The sequence below is a fragment of the Parathielavia appendiculata genome (assembly GCF_033297405.1).
Source record: "Parathielavia appendiculata strain CBS 731.68 unplaced genomic scaffold N657scaffold_6, whole genome shotgun sequence".
NCBI classification, from domain to species: domain Eukaryota; kingdom Fungi; phylum Ascomycota; class Sordariomycetes; order Sordariales; family Chaetomiaceae; genus Parathielavia; species Parathielavia appendiculata.
Window position 1 is genome coordinate 404781 of NW_026944225.1, and position 24859 is coordinate 429639.

General features: G+C 56.4%; 10 protein-coding genes across 10 annotated transcripts; 5 read left to right on the top strand and 5 right to left on the bottom strand.

The window, feature by feature from the left end:
• Nucleotide 1: 1 nt before the first annotated feature.
• N657DRAFT_645173 (Zinc/iron permease) lies at nucleotides 2-2101 on the top strand. The gene is made up of 4 exons (XM_062792900.1): nucleotides 2-476; nucleotides 557-573; nucleotides 637-1431; nucleotides 1497-2101. The coding sequence occupies exons 1-4, from the start codon at nucleotides 444-446 to the stop codon at nucleotides 1690-1692; spliced, it is 1041 nt and encodes a 346-aa protein (XP_062647360.1). The 5' UTR covers nucleotides 2-443; the 3' UTR covers nucleotides 1693-2101.
• A 1402-nt stretch (nucleotides 2102-3503) lies between these two features.
• On the top strand, nucleotides 3504-6228 carry N657DRAFT_416314 (WD40 repeat-like protein). The gene is made up of 5 exons (XM_062787263.1): nucleotides 3504-4236; nucleotides 4295-4893; nucleotides 4952-5314; nucleotides 5371-5719; nucleotides 5779-6228. Exons 1-5 carry the CDS (start codon nucleotides 3802-3804, stop codon nucleotides 6004-6006), a joined length of 1974 nt encoding a protein of 657 aa, XP_062647361.1. The 5' UTR covers nucleotides 3504-3801; the 3' UTR covers nucleotides 6007-6228.
• Nucleotides 6229-7013: 785 nt separating this feature from the next.
• N657DRAFT_618472 (uncharacterized protein) lies at nucleotides 7014-9043 on the top strand. The gene is made up of 5 exons (XM_062790543.1): nucleotides 7014-7328; nucleotides 7494-7627; nucleotides 7699-8066; nucleotides 8119-8205; nucleotides 8259-9043. Exons 1-5 carry the CDS (start codon nucleotides 7185-7187, stop codon nucleotides 8768-8770), a joined length of 1245 nt encoding a protein of 414 aa, XP_062647362.1. The 5' UTR covers nucleotides 7014-7184; the 3' UTR covers nucleotides 8771-9043.
• Nucleotides 9044-9144: 101 nt separating this feature from the next.
• N657DRAFT_645176 (ATP-dependent DNA ligase) lies at nucleotides 9145-12962 on the top strand. The gene is made up of 5 exons (XM_062792901.1): nucleotides 9145-9653; nucleotides 9838-10001; nucleotides 10068-11175; nucleotides 11231-11999; nucleotides 12067-12962. The coding sequence occupies exons 1-5, from the start codon at nucleotides 9628-9630 to the stop codon at nucleotides 12601-12603; spliced, it is 2604 nt and encodes an 867-aa protein (XP_062647363.1). The 5' UTR covers nucleotides 9145-9627; the 3' UTR covers nucleotides 12604-12962.
• Nucleotides 12963-13316: 354 nt separating this feature from the next.
• Nucleotides 13317-14263, bottom strand: N657DRAFT_416638 (uncharacterized protein). Its single transcript, XM_062787264.1, has 3 exons — nucleotides 14255-14263; nucleotides 13999-14189; nucleotides 13317-13873 (listed from the first exon to the last, which is right to left on the bottom strand). The coding sequence occupies exons 2-3, from the start codon at nucleotides 14106-14108 to the stop codon at nucleotides 13546-13548; spliced, it is 438 nt and encodes a 145-aa protein (XP_062647364.1). The 5' UTR covers nucleotides 14109-14189; nucleotides 14255-14263; the 3' UTR covers nucleotides 13317-13545.
• A 496-nt stretch (nucleotides 14264-14759) lies between these two features.
• On the bottom strand, nucleotides 14760-15796 carry N657DRAFT_645177 (uncharacterized protein). Its single transcript, XM_062792902.1, has 2 exons — nucleotides 15357-15796; nucleotides 14760-15264 (listed from the first exon to the last, which is right to left on the bottom strand). Exons 1-2 carry the CDS (start codon nucleotides 15470-15472, stop codon nucleotides 15069-15071), a joined length of 312 nt encoding a protein of 103 aa, XP_062647365.1. The 5' UTR covers nucleotides 15473-15796; the 3' UTR covers nucleotides 14760-15068.
• A 482-nt stretch (nucleotides 15797-16278) lies between these two features.
• N657DRAFT_633843 (uncharacterized protein) lies at nucleotides 16279-18598 on the bottom strand (the record flags this gene model as incomplete). The annotated part of the gene is made up of 7 exons (XM_062791239.1): nucleotides 16279-16838; nucleotides 16993-17401; nucleotides 17463-17603; nucleotides 17873-18223; nucleotides 18294-18316; nucleotides 18407-18439; nucleotides 18595-18598. 7 exons carry the CDS (start codon nucleotides 18596-18598, stop codon nucleotides 16279-16281), a joined length of 1521 nt encoding a protein of 506 aa, XP_062647366.1.
• Nucleotides 18599-19922: 1324 nt separating this feature from the next.
• N657DRAFT_573349 (uncharacterized protein) lies at nucleotides 19923-21643 on the bottom strand (the record flags this gene model as incomplete). Its single annotated transcript, XM_062788962.1, has 2 exons — nucleotides 19923-19955; nucleotides 20018-21643. The coding sequence occupies 2 exons, from the start codon at nucleotides 21641-21643 to the stop codon at nucleotides 19923-19925; spliced, it is 1659 nt and encodes a 552-aa protein (XP_062647367.1).
• Nucleotides 21644-22825: 1182 nt separating this feature from the next.
• On the top strand, nucleotides 22826-24147 carry N657DRAFT_618480 (N-terminal nucleophile aminohydrolase). Its single transcript, XM_062790544.1, has 4 exons — nucleotides 22826-22942; nucleotides 23006-23012; nucleotides 23066-23506; nucleotides 23575-24147. Exons 1-4 carry the CDS (start codon nucleotides 22912-22914, stop codon nucleotides 23906-23908), a joined length of 813 nt encoding a protein of 270 aa, XP_062647368.1. The 5' UTR covers nucleotides 22826-22911; the 3' UTR covers nucleotides 23909-24147.
• N657DRAFT_645182 (uncharacterized protein) lies at nucleotides 23898-24778 on the bottom strand. The gene is made up of 3 exons (XM_062792903.1): nucleotides 24684-24778; nucleotides 24562-24605; nucleotides 23898-24488 (listed from the first exon to the last, which is right to left on the bottom strand). Exons 1-3 carry the CDS (start codon nucleotides 24686-24688, stop codon nucleotides 24166-24168), a joined length of 372 nt encoding a protein of 123 aa, XP_062647369.1. The 5' UTR covers nucleotides 24689-24778; the 3' UTR covers nucleotides 23898-24165.
• Between the last annotated feature and the right edge of the window lie 81 nt (nucleotides 24779-24859).

The following is a 24859-nucleotide window of genomic DNA, read 5'->3' on the forward strand; positions in this document are numbered from 1 at the left end:
TTCAGTTATATCCAGCTATTTGCACCTCTGGAAGAAATATACTTATCAAATCCCGTCATCTTGATCAGTACCAGGCGTTAACTTATCGTTGGCGGTCTCGCTTAACTTTCGCTTTCTTTATTCCTGTTCATGAAGTGGAAAGACGTCCGGTTTGCTACTATTACAGTGCGGATCTGCGGGGAACGGATTTGGTTAAGTGTGACGGGAGGCTGCGGGCACTTGCATGGGTCGGTTGATCTGGTTGCTCGGCTCCCCACTGCAGAGGCTGAAATAGAGGTCGGATCCAACAACTTCAGGCCACCTTTGCCAGCTTCGCGCTCCCGTCCCTTGGGAAACATCGACAGTATTCCCGACGCTGCTTTGTCGGACTTGCGCCAATGAGTTGACACTGGGACCCGTTACTTTCTAACCTCCTGGCAGTATCGTAGTCGAGCGCTGCCCAAATGGCGGGCTTGATTTTTTTAATTGCGACCTCTGTAAGTGCCGCTGCTGCATGCTTCCGCGACATTGGCAATGAGTTCCGGACACTAAGCTGACTGCGTGCTTGCTCGAACAGGTGGTCATGGCCGTTGCGTACGTCTGACTCCATTGTTTTGCATCTTCTTCCCCGGCGCAAGCTAACTGGCTGTGCGACAGCTCCTTCCTCGCCGGCGCGCTCCCGTTGTCCTTCTCTCTTTCGCAGTCGCAGCTCCGGCTCATTGCTTCTCTTGGATCTGGCTTGCTCGTAGGCAGCTGCTTAATTGTCATTCTGCCAGAAGGGATCGAGGCTCTTGCGGCGTCGGTAGACCACTCGCGAAACCCCGCGCAACATGGATCCCAAACGCACTCGGACCACATATCCGCAAGAGCCGAGGAGCACGGGAGGGAGAACTTGGAGCTACCGGCATTCAACATTGGTTTCGCTCTAGTTATTGGCTTTGCGTTGATGTTCCTGATTGACCGACTGCCCCGGCACGCAACCGAGAGGTTTCAGACAGCGCCAACGAGTAGACACGTCAGTCTGGATAATCTGGCTGGCTCAGGTGTGTCTGGCGACGAGGAATCTGAAGGCTTCTTAAGTTCTTTGACTCCATCACCCAAGCAAACGCGCAGCTTGGCTACCACGACCGGCCTTGTCATACATGCGGCGGCGGATGGCATTGCAATGGGGGCTTCAGCGACAACATCCAACCTGAACGTTGGGCTTATCATCTTCTTTGCGATTTTGGTGCACAAAGCCCCTGCCGCATTCGGGTTGACCTCCATCCTTCTGAAGCAGGGCCTCTCAAAGCGAGCTACGCGCGTGCACCTCATGGTTTTCAGCTTGGCGGCACCCGCCGGGGCGTTGGCCACTTACTTTCTCGTCTCATTGATAGGAGGCGAGACGATGGAAGGCGAGTCGGCACAGTGGTGGACGGGAATGCTCCTCCTCTTCAGTGCTGGAACCTTCTTGTGAGTAGACCGTGCCATTTTGTGGTCCGCATCCCTTGTGTCTTTCTGACATCGACCCCCCCTAGGTATGTTGCGATGCATGCGATGCAGGAGGAGAACCATTCAGCAGGTTTCGACCACCACTCGAGCAGCAACGGGTATGCCGACAGTGGCGTCCCTTCCAACAGGCGGCCCGGCAAACTGCAGATGCGGGATACGCTTGCGACCCTGGTGGGATTCGTGCTGCCGCTGCTGACGCGGTTTGGCCATCATCATCACTGATGTGTGTATGATTTGAGATTCTAGGCCAGGCGTTCTGGTTAGACTGGGAAAAACTTGGAAAACCTTGGAATTGTGAGGTTCTGGAAGTGCGAGGCAATTTGATTTAGGGCCGGGCGTTCTGGAGCACAGCGTTTCAGTCACGGCTACTAATACTTTAACCTGTTCACAACGATAGTACCTGACTTGATGTGCGGAGACCTTGGCCCCATGCCAACCAGGAGCACGTCGGTTGCGCTCTCAAGCTGTTTGAACTTACAGCCAGGGCGTTGTTGTCGGGGTGTCAACTGAATGCTTGATGACGCAAATCGTGATATCGGCTGCTGCTCCACAGCAAGTTCCAACTTGGATCAGCGGTGCGAAAACGGAGGCTAAAACTGTGAACTGCCCAGGCAAGTGGGGCCGTTTCAGGCACAATTCTACAAAAGCGGTCTGTTTCAAGCGATGGGTAGGTCGAGTTGCATCCAACATTGATTGCATTTCCGGGAGAGGCAAATGTAGCGACTGTTGGTCTCATGTCTTTATTGTCAGGATGAGGCTAAGCTATCAAACTCCAGTGTTCAAGCATTACGTATGACCCTGGAGTCAAATATGGTGGCTGAGATGTGAACCATCGAGCACGCTTCCAAGGTCCATTTGACAGCCCAGACTCCGACCACACACCATGGATGGTGCGACAATAAGAACATCATGTCTCCGTCCGATATGGGAACTTGAACAATGCGCAGTCACCAGAACGGATGGACAATGGTCTTATTTTGAAGCAAGAGCCGGCAAACTGGCTTACACTCAAACCGGCCACTGCAGTCAAGGATTTCTAAGGGATAGAGGACGGGAAGCAGGGTTGCAATCCTCATTAAATTCCTTGACAGTGGACACCTGTATCCTCCCATCCACCTACAATGTAGGTTGTCTCTCATTTTCTGGAAACTTGGGGCCACCGGACGGAACCGCTCTTCGACTGCAGAGGCCGGCCAGGAACTCCACTCGGGTTGTTCAGAAACGTGGATGCGGTTCAAGTACGGACAAATTCCACAAGGGGCGGCATTGACCAGTTTCCTAGCGGACTTCGTCGCCTTTTGAGAACCTGAGGAACGCCAAACGCTGCCGTACGTGCATGCGGCGGTCGAGGTCCCGTCCTCAAGTGTCAGTTGCCTCAAATGGTTGCTTAGGCACCTGGATATGCAGGACTTGATGGGTCGCACCAAGTTGTGCAGCTGAGTTTTCTTGTGAGACCGTCTTCTATTCGCGATTCGCTGTATGTACAGTAGTTACCAGGCTCCCGGTCTCTACTCGAGCTTACTTTGCCTCTATGCCTGGCCAGAAATGGAATTGAAGGAAGCATGAACAGCAGCAAAACGGTGGCCTTTCCGTCACAAAACAAGCTTCCGGTGACCGCCCACCGCATTGTCGTGGCTCCATCTGACCAACGGTGCTCAACGAGGGCCTGCGACAGGCGGCGGAAAAGCGCAGTCTTGCTGCTGCTGGGCGGCGCTGGCGGTGGGGTCTGTGCCATTGCCAGGGTCAGCCCGCTCCCTCATTCGGCGCATTGAATTCAGGGAAGGAACGCCCCTTCCCGCCTCGTCTTTCTTCCCTTCCTCAGCCCTCACATCGACCCCAAATTCGGTCGGCCTTTTTTGCACGACCTCCCTTGACGCCTGCGATTCCGAGCCCGACAGCACGGAAGTGCTTTCTGATGGATTAACAGGAATCCATCCCTATCCATTCTCCTATCCCTTCCCTGCCGTAACCTGCGTGCGTCGCTCCTTTCCCCCGATCCCCTCTCTTCCTCTCCCGGCCTTCTCGTCAGGCTCGCTCGAGACGTCCTCGAATACCGAGTTGGAGGCCGTGACCTCCTCAGTTCTCCTACTCTAGTAAACCGAACATCGAACACGTGCAGCGCATCTGTGACTTGGGTTGCTTTCGTGCGTTCGATTCCGCCCGTGACGACTCGAGCCGAATTATTCGGTCATCATAACATCAGCCTGCCCTCGACCCCGAGCGGTCATCTCCGCGTCTCTGGTCGGTGCAGCATAATTCTATTCGGTCGGCTCTCTTCGAGTCGAACTTTTTTGACCACGAATTCCCCGGTTCGCCACATACACAACCGAGATGCCGCCTTACAACCGGCCGCTCAGTTTCTCTGAGCGAAGGGGTGCCGTGTTCAACGAGGAGTTGTCGTTGAACACTCACAGTATGAAGCTGTCACAACAGCGCCCGAGAGGGCCGCCGACGCCGAGCATGAGCACACCAGCAGCCGATTTCGAACAAGTCACTGGTTCGCCCCCACCCCCGCCAACTCCTGCCGCGTCTCCCGGACCATCACATTCGAGACTGAATTGGAGCAATGCCGGAGAAGACGAAGAGGCATACTTGTCAGGGCTGCGGAAATATTTCGTGCAGTGCAATGGCGGGCAGAGGACCCGGCTGCTGGCGGACCTTTTGAACCTCTGCACCAGTGGGCAACTGAGTTTTGTGCACCAGTTCGTTAGTCCTTTGCTCAAAAAGGATCCCTTCACCACTCTTCCAGATGAATTGTGCCTTCGAGTACGTCCTCGACCCCCGCGCCAGCCTAGAGCAGAACCTTGTGGCTGACAGTCTGCAGATCCTTTCCTTCATTGATGACCCGAAAGTCCTGGCACGCGCCTCGCAAGTCTCACGGAGATGGCGGGATCTGCTGAGCGACGACATGACGTGGAAGAACCTGTGCATGAAACACGACTACCAGCGGAGGTTGTCTGAGGTCCAACCGCCGATTCCTCTAACTGCCACGGCCGGACCCGAGGCCCATCCCTTCGGCCAGCAGGATGGCGACTCCATGGGCCAGGGGGGTTCCGGCGCGCTTACTTCTACATCGCTGCCCGCGATGTTTGAAGGGAGCGGCAATGCACGACCCTTGCTGAGGTCGTACAAGTCGCATTTCAAACAACGGTACCTTGTTGACGCCGCGTGGCGCGCCGGCGGCCACAATGTGTCTCGCAACATCACTCAGGACGGCGGTGTCGTTACGAGTCTGCATCTCACATCCAAATACATCATTGTGGCTCTTGATAATGCCAAGATTCACGTGTTCGATACCGATGGGAATGCGCTACGGACACTGCAGGGCCACGTGATGGGCGTCTGGGCTATGGTTCCTTGGGACGACGTCTTGGTCAGCGGTGGTTGCGATCGTGATGTTCGCGTTTGGGACCTGTCCACTGGGTATGCTTGACTAACTTCCTCGGCAGAAACCATGTGACAAGACTGACTGAATTTCCAGTGCCTGCTTGCATACCTTGCGGGGTCACACCTCAACTGTTCGCTGCCTTAAGATGTCAGACGCCAACACCGCGATATCAGGCTCGAGGGATACGACTCTCAGGATATGGGACATCAGAACTGGACTCCTCAAGAACGTGCTCGTGGGTCACCAAGCGAGTGTCCGCTGCTTGGAGATCAAGGGCGATATTGTGGTGTCTGGCAGCTACGATGCCACCGCGAAAGTATGGAGCATTTCGGAGGGCAGGTGTCTGCACACTCTCCAGGGTCACTACAGCCACATCTACGCCATCGCTTTCGACGGCCAGAGGGTGGCAACAGGGAGTCTAGACACAAGCGTCAGGATATGGAACGCTCAGACTGGGTAAGTCATTCTCAAAATCAAGGGAGCTTGGTGCAGGAGCTAACTGGGTGTCTCAGCGAGTGCCAGGCCATCCTTCAAGGCCATACTTCCCTCGTCGGGCAATTGCAGATGCGTGGCGGCACGCTTGTGACCGGCGGCAGCGACGGGTCTGTGAGGGTGTGGTCTCTTGAGAGGTTCTGCGCCATACACCGACTTGCTGCCCATGACAACAGCGTGACCAGCTTGCAGTTCGACGACACCCGGGTTGTCAGTGGCGGTAGCGACGGGCGGGTCAAGGTTTGGGATCTCAAGACTGGCAACCTTGTCCGCGAACTGGTTACCCAGGGTGAAGCAGTCTGGCGGGTTGCTTTTGAGGACGAGAAGTGCGTTGCAATGGCGTTGAAAAACGGCCGGACCGTGATGGAGGTAAGCAGACACCTAGCAGAGTCCCGCGTTTGTGGACGCTCACTGACTGTTTTCCTCAGGTATGGTCGTTTTCCCCTCCGGCCGAGATGCTCCAGGAGCGGTCCATGTTGCCTCCAAAACGCCGACTCGACGGTGGACCAGTCCCGGACCGACCCTTGAGCGCCTTCTCGCTGGACTACCGAGGGCCTGATTCCGCCAGCGGGATACAGGACGTGGACATGGTTGACGCTGGCCCTTCGACTGCGCCCCTTCAACAGACTGGCTCGACATTCTTCCACGACGAATAAACACACCGTCCCAGCCACACCGCGGATTCTCGGCAAACAAATACTTCTATTTTTATTTACTCGCACATACCCCATTGACCTGGCTCACACAAAGACAGGCAGACAGGCGTTTTCTTGTCGCAACAGGCGACAACGGCATACGGGAAGCAAGATACCAGGTTCAACATTAACGACAGAGGAAGAAAGACGAGAGCATTTCTGGGTTATCCCAAGACCGGGGGCGTGACACACAGAGTGGCATTGCTAAGGCGTTTCCGAGTTTTCAAACATTACGCATGGGTTCGGCACAGATATCAAGGATGCACAAACAGCAATTATGCATTGGGAGGGAGGTTCTCGGGTTGCGTTTCAAACGTTTTTGATATTTTGCAAGAGGGATCATGCGCCCTTAGAGGTACTGGATGGCCATCATCTGATGTCGAGAATACCAGATATGAGGGGCTGATGGGCGAATCAGTCCCTCTCCGTGTTGGGATTAGAGACCGTCGGTTGAGGTGTTGTTTCTGCAGTGACTGTATGGAGTATTTGAGTGTGTTAAGGCCGTGTATGTATCTCTTAATCGCAGGTTTCTCGAGGCTTCGCCGAGGCCGGATGGATTTCGGAGTCCTTGAGAGTTTCGAAATTTGAGTACAGAGTAGGTAGATTTTCTTTGCTCTCGCTCTCCAGGCCCTCAGGTGTCAGCTACGACTGTTCTCATCACGTCGGAATATGAAGATCATCCGGTCTTCAGAATTTCTCTTAGAGCCATCTCATTATCAGCATGTCACATAGCACTTCGACGACTAGCCTCATTCAAAGCTACGTAGTTCACTCAATTCGAAAGATAACAGTTCAAAACGTTCCCACTTGGGCCTCCCTCCTTACCAGAGCTGTCACACAAAATAGCGCGCGGCCAGTGGAGGTCCGATGGGATGCCAGAGCCCCATGTCAGCTGCCCCAAAACAGCTTAGCCCACGTTCAACAAGCATCATTCAACTGCCCCAACGCCAAAAAAAAACTGGGTCGCCCATTTTCTCAGACTGCCGCAGGGGCCAGCTTTTGCTCGCAAGCAGAACTCTGCGATCTCGCATCTCCCCGAGACTTATTTGCCTTGACAGCGGCGTTTTCTTTATTTCCCCACCTTGCCGTTCTGCCTTTCCGATTTCTTCACCACCCAGTTACCTATCGCACCACACACAATGTTCTCGCGAGCCGTCCGGATATCGCGGGCAGCGCCGATCCGTGCGGCTGCCCAGCGCGTTCATGCTGCCTCGATCGTTTCCCGGAGGACCGTCACGACCAACGCTGCTTCGGCGCAGGTTGACAAGAGCTCAATTCCACAGGTGAGCTTTGAGGGGACAGCTGATGTATTCTTCCGGATGCGTTGCTATTAGAGATTGGGTTGTGGAAGTTGTTTTGGAGGTTGCGATGTTTTTGGGGTGTCGGAATGCATCGGGTTTCTGCAGTAATGCATGGGGAACAATTGCTGACTTGGTTGCTCCAATTAGTCCGACGAGGAGCCTTTCAGCGTCAGGCTCAGCGATGAGAGTTTCGAGACCTACGAGCTCGACCCGCCGCCCTACACGCTCGAGGTGACCAAGAAGCAGCTAAAGCAGATGTACTACGACATGGTCGTTGTTAGGTACGCATTGACAGTTTCGAAACATCTATGAAAAGGGTTTTCCGGGGCTAACGGTTATCTGTTGGCTAAAGGCAAATGGAGATGGCCGCCGACAGGCTATACAAGGAGAAAAAAATCCGGGGTTTCTGCCATCTCTCTACCGGTCAGGAGGCCGTCGCCGTGGGCATCGAGCACGCGATCCAGAAGACAGACGATGTCATCACATCGTACCGGTGCCACGGCTTCGCCTACATGCGCGGCGGCACCGTTCGCTCCATCATTGGCGAGCTGCTCGGCCGCCGCGAGGGTATCGCCTACGGCAAGGGCGGTTCAATGCACATGTTCACCAAGGGCTTCTACGGCGGCAACGGTATCGTCGGCGCTCAGGTTCCTGTCGGTGCTGGTCTGGCTTTCGCCCAGAAGTATACTGGCGGCAAGAAGGCTACCGTCATTCTCTATGGTATGGATACCGGGTTGATGATTTCGAGTTGCAGCGCTGACAGGCCATACAGGTGACGGTGCCAGCAACCAGGGTCAGGTCTTTGAGGCTTTCAACATGGCTAAGCTTTGGAATCTCCCTGCCCTGTTCGGCTGCGAGAGTGAGTCCCTTGGATGATTGCCGAAACCGTTCAAGGATACTGACGATTTGTAGACAACAAGTACGGTATGGGCACGTCTGCGGCTCGCTCGTCGGCCTTGACGGACTACTACAAGCGCGGCCAGTACATTCCCGGTCTCAAGGTCAACGGCATGGACGTCCTCGCCGTCAAGGCTGCCGTCCAGTACGGTAAGCGGTGGACCGAGGAGGACAATGGCCCGCTGGTGCTGGAGTACGTCACCTACCGGTACGGCGGCCACTCCATGTCCGACCCCGGCACCACCTACCGCACTCGCGAAGAGATCCAGCGCATGCGGTCGACCAACGACCCCATTGCCGGCCTCAAGCAGCACATCCTGGATTGGGGCGTTGCGTCGGAGGATGAGCTCAAGGGCCTTGACAAGCAGGCACGAAACCACGTCAACGAGGAGGTGGCTGCTGCCGAAGCCATGCCACACCCCGAGCCCACCCCCAAGATTCTTTTCGAAGACATCTACGTCCGTGGCAGCGAGCCGCAGTTCATCCGGGGCCGAACGCCGGATGAGAACTTCTACTTCAGCAACTAAGGAGTGTGTTTGTGGCCTGAGTCTTGTCGATGGATATCACCAGGGAGAACGAATCCATGCTGGAGCTGCGAGGTTCTGAGCGTTAGGGAGTCGATTTTTGTACATTATCCTAATCTGCTATAGAGCCTGGGAAAGTCCTGAAATTGAGGTTTCGGGATGGGAAGCCTTGGTGTTTGCAATATCTGCTTGAATTTCTGATATTGTTCTTCGCCGCATCGGTCTTGCTGCGCTTTTTGTAGTGATGCTCCCTCCACGAACGGAGTAAGACGGGTTGTCGTTCGAGTGCGGGCTTGGCGCTCTTGTGACCGTGGCACTTTACGTGACCCCTGCTAGTTATGGCTGCCTTGATCAAAAGTCGCGTCCTAGCGCGTTATGTCACGCCAGGCTAGAGCTGCTGGACAATCCGACAGCGAATGCCTAGATCGAACTCTCAATTGCGCCTGCCTTTCTGCCTAATTGTTCCATGCGCTATCCTGCGCATATTCTCACCGAAATCTTTTCCTGTTCGACTATTTATCGCACCGTTTCTCCCCTACCGCATTCAACAGCCTACAGCCTACCTCCATGCCGAACTGAGCGGCTGTCATTCCCTTTCTTCAACTCCCCGCCATACCAACCTCCGCAAGAGCTAAGCCAAACTGGCTCTCAGGCTCCCCTTATCCTTCCCCATTCTCAGGTCCACGCGCCTCGCCAGCCTTAGGGCTTCAACGACTTCCCGTTGCTGCTGCTGTCTTCCCGGCATACCTGGCGGCCTGGACGGTCGCCGTCAGAGCAGGTTGACTGCGGTTACTACTCCTACCGGGTTGAGAAACTTGACGTTGGGTCCGCTGTGGAAGCTGAGAGAACAGGCGGCGGAAATGGCGCCTAAGCAGGCTACGCTGGGGTACGTCAAGTCTGGGCAGACGACCTTGGTGTGGGTGATGTGCATGCACCCCAGTGTATCATTACCTACCTGGAGGGGCTCGCTATCATCGTTATTATCATTAGATTTCGTTCTTTACAACACTGATATTGTCGGTCGAAGAATTGGAATTGAATCATGGTTGGCTGACTGGGGCTGTATACAGCAAGTTCTTTGGGCAGGCGAATGGGCCCAAGAACAAAGGGGCGCCGCCGCAACAGACCAAGTTGAGCTTCTCGACAAAGGCGGGACCAAAAGGGAGGAAGGAGGATGAGGTAAAAGAGGAGGTGGAGAAACAGGAACTTGAGGAGAAGGTTGGGTCGGACAAGGGTAAGTCTGACCAAGAGGTCGACGTCGCTCTGAGGTTGGAACTGAGCTGACATGATGGAACACCAGAAACTGGTAAGAAGAGAGGGCGACCTGTCAAGGCGGCTGCAGCCGAGCAGAAGACCAAGAAGGAGGCTGCCGATGAGGACGAGGATGCTGAGGTTGCAGCGCCCGCTAGTAAACGACCGCGGAGGGGTCGGAAAGTAATCGAAGAGGAGGATGAGGACGAGGACATGGAGGATGTGCCGGAGCCGGCGGCCAAAAAGACCAAGACGACTACTCCAAAATCGAAAACATCGCGGAAAACGGACTCTGAGCCAACATCGATTCTGAAGACAGGGGCTGAGGAGGAAACTCCCGTGTCGTCATCCGAGGTCGAAGAGGAGGAACTTCAAGACGAGGAGGAGAGGCCCGAGGTCGCGGCCAAGGCGCGGCAGAAGGTCCAGGCCAGCCTGAAATCGGACGTCAAGCACCCCTATCCGGACTGGAAAGCAGGCGAGCCAGTGCCGTACGCTGCGCTCTGCAGGACCTTCTCGCTCATCGAACTCACCACCAAGAGGTTGGAGATCATGGCGCACTGCTCACTCTTCCTGCGTCAGGTCTTGAAGCTCACCCCTGATGACCTCTTGCCGACCGTCCTCCTCATGATCAACAAACTTGCGCCGGACTACGCCGGCATCGAGCTGGGGATCGGCGAGTCCTTGATTATGAAAGCGATAGGCGAGACCACAGGGCGCAGTTTGGCTGTTATCAAGCAAGATCAGAAAGAGATAGGCGATCTAGGACTGGTCGCCGTCAAATCCAGGTCAACACAGCCGACCATGTTCAAGCCCAAGCCGCTCACCATCCGAGGCGTGCATAAGGGGCTGATGGCGATTGCCACCATGACCGGCAACGGCGCGCAGGGGAGAAAGGTGGACAGCATCAAAAAGCTTCTTTCCGCGGCGGATGCGAATGGAACGGGCAAGGTGGACATCACCAAGGACAAAGGCGGGCCGAGTGAGGCCAAGTATCTCGTTCGCTTCCTCGAGGGCAAACTGAGGTTGGGCCTGGCTGAGAAGACGGTCATTGTCTCGCTCGCGCAAGCAATAGTGGCTCATGAAGCAGCCCAGAAGGGCCAGGTGCCGAGTACGGCCGACATTGAGAAGGGCGAAGCTATTCTCAAGACGGTTTACAGGTTTGCCGTGTTCTGACTATCATCTTTTTGCGGGTGGGCCGCTGACAGAAGACAGCGAACTGCCTAGCTACGATGTCATCATCCCCGCGATGGTGGAGCACGGCATCCAGAACCTGAGAGAGCAATGCAAGCTGCGCCCCGGCGTTCCCCTCAAGCCCATGTTGGCGAAGCCGACCAAGGCCATCACCGAAGTCTTGGACCGCTTCGAGGGCCAGACCTTTACATGTGAGTACAAGTACGACGGCGAACGAGCGCAGATCCACTACGTCGCCAAGGACACGGACGAGGAGCTCAGCCAGTCGGCCATGAGTGCCACCAAGGAGGTCGGCAAGGGTGTGGCTGCCATCTTTTCAAGGAACTCGGAAGACCTCTCCAACAAGTACCCTGATATTCTCGCCAAGCTGCCGACTTGGGTGAAGGAGGACACCAAGAGCTTCGTCCTGGACTGCGAGTCTGTGGCCTGGGATGTTCAGGAGAAGAAGGTTTTGCCCTTCCAGCAGCTCATGACCCGGAAGAAGAAGGACGTCAAGGTGGAAGATGTCAAGGTCAAGGTGTGCGTGTTCGCCTTTGACCTGCTCTACCTGAACGGTGAGGCGGTCGTGGAGAAGTCCCTCAGGGAGCGCCGCGAGCTGCTGCACAAGGCCTTCCAGCCTGTCGAGGGGGAGTTTGCGTTCGCCACATCCATGGACGGCCAGGAGTTGGACGAGATCCAGTCGTTCCTTGATGAATCTGTCAAGGCCTCGTGTGAGGGCTTGATGGTCAAGATGCTGGACGGCGAGGAGAGCGGGTATGAGCCGAGCAAGCGGAGTCGGAACTGGCTCAAGGTATGCTACCACCCAAGCACATGCCCAGAACACCGACAGAGAACAGTTGCTGACAACCAGACTGCAGATCAAGAAGGACTACCTCTCGGGCATCGGCGACTCGCTCGACCTGGTCGTCCTGGGCGCCTACCACGGCAAGGGCAAGCGCACGTCGGTCTACGGCGCCTTCCTGCTGGCGTGCTACAACCCGGGCACTGAGATGTACGAGACTGTGTGCAACATCGGCACGGGCTTCAGCGAGGCGGTGCTCGAGGAGCTGCACACTTCCCTCTCCCAAATTGTCATTGACCGGCCAAAACCCTTTTACGCGCACAGCGCCGGCGGGCAGCACCAGCCCGACGTCTGGTTCGAGCCGCGGTACGTGTGGGAGGTCAAGACGGCCGACCTGACACTCAGCCCGCGGTACAAGGCGGGCATGAAGGAGGGGGTCGACCCGAACGGCGAGAAGGGGATCAGTTTGAGGTTTCCGAGGTTTATTCGAGTGAGAGATGATAAGAAGCCGGATGAGGCGACGACGAGCAGGCAGGTGGCGGAGCTGTATCGCAAGCAGGAGAGCGTGACCAAGAATAAGGGGCCGGCGGCGGATGATGATTTCGAGTATTAGGCTGGTCAAGGGAGAGAGTGGTTCGTGCCATGCGTGTATTGTTACTCTAGGGTTGAGTTGGCGGCGTTTACGACATCGCAGATCAAGGACAAATAGTTTGGGGCCATTTATTCCGCTCGGCCAACCAGTGGAATGTTTCTATCCACGTTTTGGAAACACATTCTCCACTGCAGCTCCAAACATATCACTCCCAGCTCGACCTCCGTGGCCCTCGTCATCAGTTGGGGTGCTGTCATGGCAACCCAAATGTGGCTGGACGCGTTATGTTTGCGGATTCTCAACGCCACGCCGTTTGAATCACCTCTCTCCCCAACGTGCCCACCATCTTCGGCCGCTCACCAATACCCATCAGCGCCAGGCACGGGAGGACATGGTCGTTCAGCAATTCACACCCAAAAATAAATAAATAAATACATACTAAAGAAATCATCCATGTTGAGAACCCTTCACCGCGGTCAACAGTGGGTCTCGCGGAGGAGCGGAAGAAGCCAGGACTGGTTCACCCACATTGCCCGCGCTGGGATGTGTACAGTATGTTGAGAAGTCTGACGAGAGTCGGGTGATCCGCTCCGACGAGGGAAGGACTTCTGGGTAGGTAAGTATAGGGAGTACTGTTACCCGGCCGAGTAGTCGCGCCTTTTGCAGAACTTCCCCAGCTGGCGCCCCTCGGTGTCAATGACAGTCTTGCTAAGTTTTATGGTGGGCGGGACGCTCAGCTCGGTCTTGAACGCTAGTGCTTGAGTATCTGCCTATCGCTTGATTTCGGGGTGGGGGGGTGTCGTGGGAAACGAGCCAAGTGCCGGTCATACTCCTGCTCTTCTGGCGGTTGCATCAGGTGGGCGATTGTGTTAGTCCCGCCGGCGCAGGTTATAACGATGACTAGGTGGAAGAGACGGCAATTGTGCGGCGGCAAATGTCCAACAGGTGGCAGATCCGCTACATCTACCGAGAGTACCAGCAGCTGGCTTGCCGATGCTCGCCTGTATAGCTGTCCATGCCAGCCATATCCGCGCGGGGGCGCAATGTCGCACAGGTCGATGAGCACACTGCTCTCCCAATTCTGGGCCAGCTGCGGAGCGTTCCGCCAAATTCGGCGAGCCAAGAAAAGATCAATACTTCCTGCACGGCGGCCGGGTCTTTTCGCCCTCGTCGACGTACTCGTAGACGATGGCCGTGTATTCCTTTCCGGGAGCGATGAAGCGCGTCGGTTTTGTCGACTGTGAGAACCGGTGGTCTCAGGCGACGGCTTAAGCCGGTGGGAAGTTCGCTTCTGATGGTCAGTTAGCCGTAGCACTTTCTCATGCGTGGCATTCTCGTAATTTGGGTGAGCCCGAAGTCCGGCCCTTGGCCTGCTGGTGGGGGCGGTGGCGGCTGTTGCTGCCGCTTCAGACGAGCCTCGTCAGAGATGCGGCCTGGTTGTCTAGGGCGTCATGCAGGGCCTTTAGGTTGGCGTTGACCAGGATCGGACGAGAGGCGGCAGCGGCCTGCTCCACGGCCGTCTCCATCTTCTGGAGAAGGGCGGCATTCTGGCACTCTCGCTGTGGCGCGCAGTAGTGGGCAAACTCGGGCGGCGCGTCATCCCACAACTGGTAGGACATTGATAAGCCAGCCGGCCTCGCACTGCAGTAACTGGCACCAACTTTTCACCTACCACCTTGAGGACAAAAGGTCCCTCATGTCCAAAGCGGACCTTTCAGGCGCAGCCATCCAGCCCCCCGCCCAGGGTCGCGTCCCAGACAAGGCCGCCGAGGTCAAAAGGGCAACGACGCAGCCTTGACGTTTCGAAGTCGGCGACGGTGCAACCGGGCGGACCGACCATCAAGCTGTCGTCGCGGAATGGTGTTTGCGCCGCTTCTATCCACGGCTTTCGCGTACGTACCCTGCGCTGGGCGCGCTGAAGCCTCTCCACACGAGCCGCCATCAGGATGAAGGGCCGTCGGCGGAACTGAAGCGTACAAGTCCACAATACGGTTCGGGGAATTTGACGGCATGTGCACTTGAGTCGGCTGGCTGCCTTGCGTTTCTAGGCAACAGCGGACGTCACAAGGAAATTGACCCTAACCCTGGGTACTCCTGGGCCACCAATGTTGGCTTTTGTTGCCAGCTATGTACCTACGTTGAGCGAAGTAAGTTACGACGGCGTATTCCGGGTCGTCATAGTAGAATGTCGAACCAGATGTCAACGACACGTCGGCCAGCTGCGTTTGATAGAGCGCAGCCCCCGCAGCCGCCGCCGCCCGAAACGGGCGTCCTGTAATTAGCCCCTGCTGCCTCGGTCCGGCAGCGGGTGATCCTCAAAGCGCCCAGGATATTGTCCGTGATGATGAAGCTGTACCTCCGGTGGCAGGAGGCCATGTAGTTCACAATTTGCGCGAGCACTCTTTGCCATTCCACGTAGTGCGCCGGTTCGTTGACCATTTCTGGTCCCCATTTAGAGTTGAGCTTGGTGTCACCCGGAAGCACATTCAGAGAGGCTCCATCGTCGTCGACGTGTTTGTCCGAGACCACGGATCAGTCGTGCTTAATCCTGTCGCGTATCGGGACCCGCAGCCAAAGTGACAGGCGCCCTCTTGCCTCTCCAGCGTGTAATCCACCTCGGGACTGACGAACCTGCGCAGCAGGTCCTCCAACGTCTCCTCATTCGAGATGCACAGATCTTCGGTGAGTGGCCTGGGCTGCGGTCCACCCCGGTATTGCTGGTTCAGTTCTCTCTCGAAAATCCTGGTCAGAGTGGCTAGTCTAATCCATTCCAGGGCCGCCAGTTGGCGGGGAAAATGTTGGTTTGGACGATAGTATTGGGACTTGGGACGGTTGCGTCGGCATTGATCTCGACGTTGGGCATGGTGAGAGCCTCCAGGAACTTGACCATTGCAACAACACCCTGCCGCTAATTGGGACGCTCGGAAGGGGTCAAGGCCGACTTCTGAGATATGGGAATTGCTGGCCGGAACCGAGAGTCGTTTATATGCTCGTCCCCCCTCTCCTTACAGACGGTCTGCGATGACCAGTCCCACAGCATTCGCATGCCGCGCGCCTATGATCTGCGCATCAGGGCCTGTCAGGACTTGGTTGGCCTAGAATGTGCGAAGAGCCAACCGGTTCAGCCTCAAGGATAGCTGTGTCGATCGATGGCAACCAACAACGCACCCGCTAGATGGGATGCGGAGTCCGGGCGAGTCATCTGTCATGGTCTTGTTGGGTGAGTCCCCGGGGGTCGGGGGGGGGGGGGGGGGGGGGGGGGGGGGGGGGGGGCGGCTAGGTTGGGCGGCCATGGCAACCTTCCACCACGAGACATTGACTCAACAAGGGTTCTCCTAGACAAACGGCCAACCACGCCAACCAACAATAACCAACAATAATATCTAATCACAAGGTAGGAGAAAGTGGGAGGAAACCGCCCTTCCCGCTTGCACGTTGGCCTGGAAAGGGGGGTTCAGGGACAAGGCAGACACTTGTGTCGAGAATTCACTGCGCCACAACTCAGCGCGCGATAGATAGGCAGTGACATGATACATGTCAGGCGGCCGAGTGAATCCTAGCTTGACCTGAGAGTAGCAGCGGGTATCATCCGGCCGGGCATCCCGCAGCCCCAACCAGGGAACCCTAACCAGCGACAATAACACAGAATACCAGACCCGCCGGCATAGAATCAAACATAGAGAAACCAGAATCCCATCAGAAAGAAGCCAAATCCACCCACCGCCTCCCCGGACCAACCGCCTGCATCTCCCTGGCCCTGGCTACCAACCTCGCCCTGAACCCCTCGCACCACATCAACTCGAGCCCTCCATCCACAATAACCAGGCCCATATTCATCCCCATGTCCCCGTTCTCCCGGAAAAACCGTTCCACTACCAGAAGCATATGCAACATCAGATCCGGCTGCACACACGTTTCGGCCAGCAGAAACTCCATGGCTCGACACACATTCCCCGCCACCTCCCTCGTCTTGGCCAGCGAGTACCGCATCGGATCGAGCGCCTGCAACCTCGCCGGGACGGGCAAGATCCCCGATCCCGGCACTCCGACGTCACGACTGCCCATACCCATACCCATTCCCGTCTCATAAGAACCCAAACCAATGCCTATCCCCTGCTGCTGTGTCTGCATATCTGCCTGTGCCAGCGGTGACAAGAACCCCCCGGCGACGTTGAGGTCGACATCGACAACTGGATCCAGCACGGCCGCAAAGTACAGCCGCCACGCCGTCGGGTAAAGCACCACCAGCGCGGTCCCTACCGAACAATGTCAGCGGTGGATTCTCTATCCCGGAAATGTCCCGAGGGGTTTCGGGGGCAAACGGCGCTGTCTCGGGGGGCAAGACAGCTCCAGAGACAGCCATAAAGGGTGTGTACATAGTCCCATGCACCAAGAAAAGTGTTTGCTTACAGTAGTACCCCATCGCCAGCGCGGCGCGGGCGGCGCGGAAGGACAGGAGCGGGGCCGGAAAAACGGCCGTTACTACTTCCCCTGGTGCTGCTGCTGCTGCCGCTGATGGATCCGCGAGCCAGAACAGCGGCTGATGGCCCCCCAGCGTTTGTGTCGTGGTCGAGTACCACCTGCCCAAGTCCAGCTCGAGGTCGAGGCAGTTGTTTAGCAGATCCTGAGCCATCAGCCGGCGGGCGAGGGTGCGTTGCTGCGAGAGGACCCGGTCCGCTTGGCCGAGCAGGGCGGGCAAGGCCGACAGGCTGTCGAGGAGGTGGTCGAGGGGCGATTTGGGGTGTTCCTCGAAGGGCGTTGTGAGCCATTGTGGCTCCGAGAGGTAAGTTGGGGTGCGGTTTAGAAGGGCAGTCATTATCTGTTTGTTGTTTTTCGCTGTCAGGGGTTGAGACTAATGAAGAGAGGGAGGGAAGACATACTGCGCTAGGGCGGTAGACGCGGACGAAAAAGTGGTGGGCGGGAAAGGATTGGAAGGCTTCTGGTCCGACCCGACAGATCGTGTTGGTTTGGGCTGACGAATCTTGCCAAGTAGGTTGGTTGCTGAGGTGGGAGGTAGTGTGCTAGACAGATCAGTCAGTCAGGGGTGCGAGCAACACCACAACTCTCTAGCACTCACCTCGTAAAGAAATAAGCAGATACTATCCGTCGCCTCTCTGCTCCCCTGCTCCCCGTCTGGCGTACCCAAGTGGACCAAGCATCGCCCCCTCATTCCGAACTCCTCCTCCCCCAGCCCCGACCTCATATCAGGTGACGCATATACCGGCAGTGAAATGAATACCCCTTCCTTCCCGCCTTCATCACAACCCCCTACTTCTCCCATGAGACGAACCTTTTCCAAATCCGTATACAGCCCAGCAACCTGCAACCGATACGTCTTCCCCAGGCACAAAACAGACACCAAGTCATCCCATGCCGGGCAAAGCGGTTGACTCGGAACGAGCTCCAAATTCCCTTCGTCCTGTCCCTCCTGGTCCTCGGCCGCCCCTGCTTTCGACGAGCTCGCCGACGCCGTCGCTCTCGCCGCCTTTTCCTCCCTGGGCTTGACCACCCGCGGCGGGTGCGACGAGCACCGGCCCTGGTCCTCAATGGTCCCGACGATGAAGACCGTCTCGCGCTCATAGCCGGCGCAGGTCCTGCCACCGTCGAGGCATTTCCGGCAGAATGGGCGCGTGTTGTCGCACTGGAGACACGTTTTTTCTTGTGAGTTGGTCGGGTTGTGGGAGTTTTCTTGCGGTGATCTGTCCACGTACCTTGACTCGGCGCAGACGGCAGGCTGCAGGGCAGAGGAACAGACTTAGCGAAGAAGTTGTTGCGGGCAGAAGGTAGTTGTCTGATATGAGAAATAGGGGGATATGAAACCTACTCTCGCAGCCTTTGTATTTGCCCGGGACTCCAACTTTTTTTTTTTTTTTCAGTATGTCAGTGGTGGACACGCAAGCTATCTCCTGATGTGGTAAAGGCCGGCTCGGGCTCTGTAGTCCAGAACGCTGCCGAGCAAAGGAACTGAGGAGAGTGGAAAGGCAGGTCTGTTAGCAGGGAGGTAGAACTTACCCATGATGCATGTAGTTGAGACTCGAACTTGAGCTTCTGCGGTAGAATTACGTAGTTCGAGCCACCGCTATGGTGATGGTCGGCATAGACAGCACTGGCGACTTGCATGTCGAGGCCCTGTCCCTTTGTACTCTTGTCGACTCCCTCGCCAAGTTCGAGAAGGGGTTTTCGCATCAAGGGCCGAAGCCGACCCCGGCCGATATGGAGTCACAGAAGGGCACGACAGCAGGCTTGCTGACGATCATGAGCGGCCTCCATACCACAAGCCTGGGTATTGGGATCAGATTCGCGAAAAGCCGACAAGAGGCCGCTTGAATTCTGCAACCATGGACGATCAACAGGCAACAACTTAACCTCCTCAACCATTGAGCCGTTGCCCGACCTCAGGGAAATGCCAACATGTGCTATGATCTTGGCATCTTGGAGAGAATTTCCTCGAGTGATGCTGGACAAGAATCGACTAAGACGGGGAAAATCCCTGGCTAGCTGAAGCATCGTGCTTACAATACCACGTGTATCATGAAAAGTCCCCAGATCAAGGCCAGCTGTGACACCTTTTGGGGAACCCAGGGCAGAACCCCCCATGCTGCTGAGTGTCAATGCCGGCGGAGGAGGACTGGGGACTATCCAGGTTCAACGGACCCGGCATGACTGCATGGCAGCTAGCGCGATGATGGCCCTTGACCTTCAAAGAGCTCCAGATGATCGGTAATCGAGTTTACGTCTAAGCTAGCGTCAGGGGGAAGCCCATCGAGACAAAGCTGCCACGAAAGAAGCAAAGTCTCGGCGCTGATACGAAGCCCTACCATAGGGCTGAGGAGGATTGAAGTGGGCTGCGAAATCATCCTAGCTCGGCCGACAGGGTACATCAGACTGCATGTGGTAAGCTGCTGCTCAATTGAGCATAGGGATTGGCCAAGATCGCGATGTGGATGTGCGGCGGGGAGGAGACCCCAAAAGTGTAATCTTCGCAACCCGTCCAATGGGAGCGTCGGATTCCCTCAACGGCGGACGAAGGGCGGACGAAGGGCGGACGAACAGGTCGGTGCCGAATCAAGGTCAGAAGGATGAACAGAACGCGGCTTGGTAGAATAACACAGTCTTGCAACCTCAAGGACAAGCGCTTTTCACAGGAGATGCCTCGAATCAGGGTGGGTCAACTGCATCACTTGGCTGCCTCACGTCGTGAGGAATCGGCGGAAGATATCGATCGTTGACTTGCCGCAGCGTCGAGGATTAATGGCAGCGCTGGCTATGTACAAGAAAGTTGGAAAGTTCCAATTCATAGACGGCAAGTTTCGCGGAAAGACCGGCAAGGTATCACAGCGTTAGAGATACTTGTAAGGGTTGAGGATGCCGTTCTGCGATGCACTGTCAGTCAGCTGAGATAAGAGATCCTGCAGTGAAGAATACGGATGCCTACCGGATCAAACGTGTTCTTGATGTTCTTCATCAAGCCGACGATGGTCGGGTTGCGGCTGTATCCAATGAACTTCTTCTTCATCACGCCGAGACCGTGCTCGGCGCTGATGCTGCCCTGCCGTGCGGCGATCCACTCATATACGAACGGCTCCAGTACCTTCTCGACTCGCTCATCAAACCGCCGCGTTGATACATTGAGGTGCAGATTGGCGTCTCCCATGTGGCCATACCCAACCACGGCGCGGACAGGATACTCGTCGGTGTCTCCCAGCAGGCCGGCCGCATCAACGCGGGCCCGCGTGTCCTCGACCAGCTGGTACAGCTCCTTCAGAGGAATCGACACATCGTACTTGTAGGTGCCGCCCAGGTGGCTCAGCGCTTCCGTGATACCCTCGCGCCAGGTCCACAGAGACTTGATCTGCGTCTCGTCCTGGGCTAAGGTCCCGTCGGACACGATGCCCTTCTCCATGACATCCTCGAGGAAGGCTTGCAGCTTCTCGCTGTCGTGGTCAGCGTTGGAGCCGCTCGTCTCGATCAGGCAGTAGAACGGGTATCGGCCCTCCAGTGGGCTCTCGTTCTTGGTGACCTGCCGGACGAGCGCCTGGCTGCCCTCATCCATGAGCTCAAAGGCGGACAGGATCTCGGACAGCTGGCCCTTTGCCTCGCGGAAGGCCTGCTGGACCTTGTCGAACGACTCGAGGCCGAAGAAGGCGACGTTCTGCGCGGGCGAGCGTTGGGGGCAGTGTATTGACACCTTGGTGATGATACCAATGGTGCCCTCGGCGCCGATAAACAGCTGCTTCAGATCGTAGCCCGTGTTGTTCTTCCGCAACTTGCAGAGATCATCCACGACGGTGCCGTCCGCGAGCACGGCCTCGATCCCAAGCACCGTGCCGTGCAAGCTCCCGTATCTCAGGAGCCGCAACCCACCAGCATTCGTCGAGACATTGCCTCCAATGTGACACGACCCCTTTGCCCCGAGATCTAGCGGGAAAATGTAGCCCTTGCTGGCCAGGAACTGGTCCACAACCTCGAGGATGCAACCAGCCTCGGCCACGAGCGTGCCACTGACCTCGTCAAACTCGATAATCTGGTTCATGCGGCTCATGCTGATTACGATCTCGTCAAAGACGGGAACTGAGCCGCCCACCAGACCCGTGTTTCCGCCCTGGGGGACGACAGCGAGCATGTTGTCGTTGCAGTACTTGAGGATCTTGCTGACTTCCTCGGTCGAGCCGGGCTTGAGCACCAGCTTGCAGTGACCGCGGTACTTGCGCATCCAGTCGCTGTTGAATGGCTCAATGTCGTCGGCGGCCCTGTCATTGGTCACGCCGTCGATGACGGCCGACTCGCTACCGAGCAGACTGCGGAAGTAGCCAACATGCTCTCCAGTGAGCTGGGCAAAGCGGCTGTCCCGCTTGATGTCTGGGTACGTCTCGCTCGTGAACTTGGCCTTGGCGGAGACTGCTGGTGTCGTATGGAAGGGTCGGGGGCGGGAGGTGCTGAAGCGGCGAGCCACTGGACAAGGAAGCGACTGCTCCAGTGCCGCTTGTCTGCTGGGATTCGCTGATATCCTCGCCAACCTCAACCGTCGCAAGACCGGAGTCAGTTGTGGACGGGCCGTCATGGTCATGCCAGGAGCAGAAACTGGAAGAATACAAAATGTATAAGAACGCAACTGGGTATATGAAAGACAATTTTCACCACCTGTTTATGCTCCAGAATACTTGGGAAGCAAAACCAAGGTAATTAATACAAATTGAGAGTGATGTCCTAGATCTTCGTAACGGCCGTCAAGAAGCAGGCGAGAAGTCTGCAACCTAACACAGTTGGCGGCTGGCAGAATCAAGACATTGACTGGCGGACACCTGGCGTCGGCCTGCGTGGCCCCTGCATGACCCTAACCCTTCATCGGTACCATCTGACCTCGTCGCCCAGAAAGAGACGCAAGGATGAAAATGTGATTCTGAGCAGAAAATTAGTGGTGTTAATTTGAAAGCCAGATCAGGAAGCAACGTTAGCCGCTGGCTTTCATGGACCTCGTCTCTTTCCCTCCCTCAAATGAGGTCAACTAGGAAGGAGCAGCGCGCTCTTTTACACGCAGCATGCTCCAAGGTACCGATCCATTCGGTGTGTTAGTGCAGCCCAGAATAATGTACGTAGAAATCATCCACTCGATTAGCCCTTTCAACAGATCGAATAGTGGGGGTACATCAGGTTGAACGGACGGGCACAAATTGGCCGGACTCTCCGATCTCTCTGACCTCGATCAGAAGGGCCCGGAAACTGAGCGGTCAGATAACTGAGTGACTGCACCATCAATCTTCTTTTTCCTTGGACAATGTTGGGTAACGTTAGATATTTCCTGAGAAGAGCAAGCATTCGGCTTCTCGCGGCGAAAGATGACGACTGCTTCTGTACTCCCGAGATCGCTCCCCCCGGCAAGTTGTGTTGGAACGTGACAGAGGCGCGAGTTGGAGACCAAGGTTCCATAAGGAATTCACAAGACGTGGCACCCGGGGTTGAGTTCAACGCAAGGTTCTAACGTAGCGTCAGACGGGGATGGATGGACACGCTGGATGATGTTGAACCTCGCTCGCGCGCGATGCAGAGCGTTGAGGATTTGAGGTTGAGGACATACGGGCTGAAGCAGCAGTAACTAGCATGTGATTGGCCCAAATCAGCAATGTGGGTCACCGACTGAGCTCGTCTTGGCAACCTGAGCTCGTCGTCACAGCTGTGGTAGCCTGCCACTGCAGCTCTAGCCCGCAGCAAACAACCGCCAACCGCGATCAATCCCCGCGACTGCACCACCACTACCTGCGCAACCCCCTTTCCTTTCATAATATATTTGAGCGCTATTACGGAGAACGCCTTGCGATTTAGATCCCGAACATGGCTTCAGGATACGATAGAGCACTCTCAGGTGAGTTACCTTGGGCGCGCTCCCCACAGCTCCACAGCTCCTGCTAACACAGCTTCCCTCCAGTTTTCAGGTCTGTCGCCGTCGCCCGCTCAACCCCTCCCGCAAGGCACTGACTTCTCATAGTCCCGACGGACATGTCTTCCAGGTCGAATATGCGGGTGAGGCCGTCAAGAGAGGTACCTGCGCGGTGGGCGTCAAGGGCAAGGACGTGGTAGTGCTGGGATGCGAGAAGCGATCGGCTATGAAGCTGCAGGACACGCGGATTACGCCCTCCAAGATCGGCCTGATCGATACCCACGTATGCCTCGCCTTTGCCGGCCTCAACGCAGACGCCCGCATCCTGGTCGACAAGGCCCGGTTAGAAGCCCAGTCGCACCGCCTCAACCTCGAGGATCCCGTCACCATCGAGTACATCACCAAGTACGTTGCCGGCGTGCAGCAACGGTATACCCAGAGCGGTGGTGTGCGACCGTTTGGCATCAGCACCCTCATCGTCGGCTTCGACAAAGGCAGCGAGCAGCCCAGGCTGTACCAGACGGAGCCCTCGGGCATCTACTCTGCATGGTGAGCTAGGACATTGCCGGGGGGAAGGGGAGGGGTGGGCCATGCAGCAACTGACATTGTTACCACAGGAAAGCCAACGCCATCGGCCGGTCGAGTAAGACTGTTCGCGAGTTCCTGGAGCGCAACTACAAGGAGGACATGGACCGCGAGGCGACGGTGCGGCTGGCGGTAAAGTCGCTGCTGGAGGTGGTGCAGACGGGCGCCAAGAACATCGAGATTGCCATCATGGCGCCCGGCAAGGCGGTCGAGATGCTCCCCGTCGATGACATTGAGAACTACGTCAAGAACATTGAGCAGGAGAAGCAGGAGGAGGCGGCCAAGAAGAAGACGGGCAGGACACCCGGGACAGGCAGCGCTGCCATCCTGACCCGGACTGCCCAGGACGAGCCTGGTGACCACTAGAGCGGACCAGAACCGGAGCTGGGAGGATGGCATCTGGCGGTGAGGTAGAGGGCAGCTTTTCTGTAAGAATATACCACGAATGCAGTCACGGCGAAGCAACATGCTCTCGATCCCGTCTTTCCATACTCGTTCCCGCTCTTTTGGGTATCTCTCGTCTAAGTAAACCTCACCAATAATACGCCCGCTTAAATCATTACCCCTTTTCTATTCCCTTTCTCCTTTCTCCTCATTCCAAGGGGAAAAGCTGTAGACCGAAATCAACCCAGCTTATCCGCCTCCTTATCAGGATCAAACACCGTGATCTTGTCCCCATTGCTCTTGACCCGCTCGTCCTTGATCATCCGGCTGTCGATCCGCGCGTCTTCCCCTTCCACGCTGATGGCCGCCTTGGGCGTGACGGCGTCCAGCACAAAGTGGTTGTCGCAATGCGGGCAGTACTCGTCGGCCTCCTCAAACTCGGACGCGTCCTTGCGGAAGCACTTTTTGCACTTCTTGCAGGCGAACGTCATCTCGAACCGCTGGAGCAACGGATGCGATTCCTGCTCTGCGTGGCATTCAGGGCAATCGAACCATTTACGGCCTGGGACGGGGGCATGTAAGACAGAATCTGCGTAGGGAAATAGGGGTGTGGGGATGAGAAGGGTGGTTATTACAGCATGGCGAGCGGATTGATACTTGGGCGTTGAGGATGTGTTTGCTGCAACAAAGGTGTTAGCTACCCTAGCTGGCGGAGAAAGGGGGCGAAGCCGAGGCAGAGAGGGTGCAGTGGACATACCACATTGTGAGGAAAAGTAAAGATCAGCTTCTTGTTTAGCTTTCTTGTTTCGGTGACAGCGATGTGCAAAGAACTCAAGCCTTTGGTGTCACTGTCACTGTCACTGCCTGTCTGAGTCGCAGGAAATGGACGTCGGTGAATCAATTCGAAGTTGAAGCCCGATCTGCGGGTTGCTT

Coding starts and splice junctions, on each gene's coding strand:
- N657DRAFT_618480 (XM_062790544.1), top strand. CDS start 22,912: ATGGCTTCAGGATACGATAGAGCACTCTCAG. Junction 23,507..23,574: donor TCGGGCATCTACTCTGCATG/GTGAGCTAGGAC, acceptor TTGTTACCACAG/GAAAGCCAACGCCATCGGCC.
- N657DRAFT_645176 (XM_062792901.1), top strand. CDS start 9,628: ATGGCGCCTAAGCAGGCTACGCTGGG. Junction 11,176..11,230: donor ATTCTCAAGACGGTTTACAG/GTTTGCCGTGTT, acceptor GACAGAAGACAG/CGAACTGCCTAGCTACGATG. Junction 12,000..12,066: donor GGAGTCGGAACTGGCTCAAG/GTATGCTACCAC, acceptor ACCAGACTGCAG/ATCAAGAAGGACTACCTCTC.
- N657DRAFT_618472 (XM_062790543.1), top strand. CDS start 7,185: ATGTTCTCGCGAGCCGTCCGGATATCGCGGGCAGCGCCGATCCGTGCG. Junction 7,329..7,493: donor ACAAGAGCTCAATTCCACAG/GTGAGCTTTGAG, acceptor TGCTCCAATTAG/TCCGACGAGGAGCCTTTCAG. Junction 8,206..8,258: donor TGCCCTGTTCGGCTGCGAGA/GTGAGTCCCTTG, acceptor GACGATTTGTAG/ACAACAAGTACGGTATGGGC.
- N657DRAFT_645173 (XM_062792900.1), top strand. CDS start 444: ATGGCGGGCTTGATTTTTTTAATTGCGACCTCT. Junction 1,432..1,496: donor TTCAGTGCTGGAACCTTCTT/GTGAGTAGACCG, acceptor GACCCCCCCTAG/GTATGTTGCGATGCATGCGA.
- N657DRAFT_416638 (XM_062787264.1), bottom strand. CDS start 14,108: ATGGAGACGGCCGTGGAGCAGGCCGCTGCCGCCTCTCGTCCGATCCTG. Junction 13,874..13,998: donor CAGGCCGCATCTCTGACGAG/GCTCGTCTGAAG, acceptor ACTGACCATCAG/AAGCGAACTTCCCACCGGCT.
- N657DRAFT_645177 (XM_062792902.1), bottom strand. CDS start 15,472: ATGGTCAAGTTCCTGGAGGCTCTCACCATGCCCAACGTCGAGATCAAT. Junction 15,265..15,356: donor TTCCCCGCCAACTGGCGGCC/CTGGAATGGATT, acceptor CAGGCCACTCAC/CGAAGATCTGTGCATCTCGA.
- N657DRAFT_416314 (XM_062787263.1), top strand. CDS start 3,802: ATGCCGCCTTACAACCGGCCGCTCAGTTTCTCTGAGCGAAGGGGTGCC. Junction 4,894..4,951: donor GTTTGGGACCTGTCCACTGG/GTATGCTTGACT, acceptor CTGAATTTCCAG/TGCCTGCTTGCATACCTTGC. Junction 5,720..5,778: donor ACGGCCGGACCGTGATGGAG/GTAAGCAGACAC, acceptor TGTTTTCCTCAG/GTATGGTCGTTTTCCCCTCC.
- N657DRAFT_645182 (XM_062792903.1), bottom strand. Junction 24,489..24,561: donor ATCAATCCGCTCGCCATGCT/GTAATAACCACC, acceptor CCCCCGTCCCAG/GCCGTAAATGGTTCGATTGC.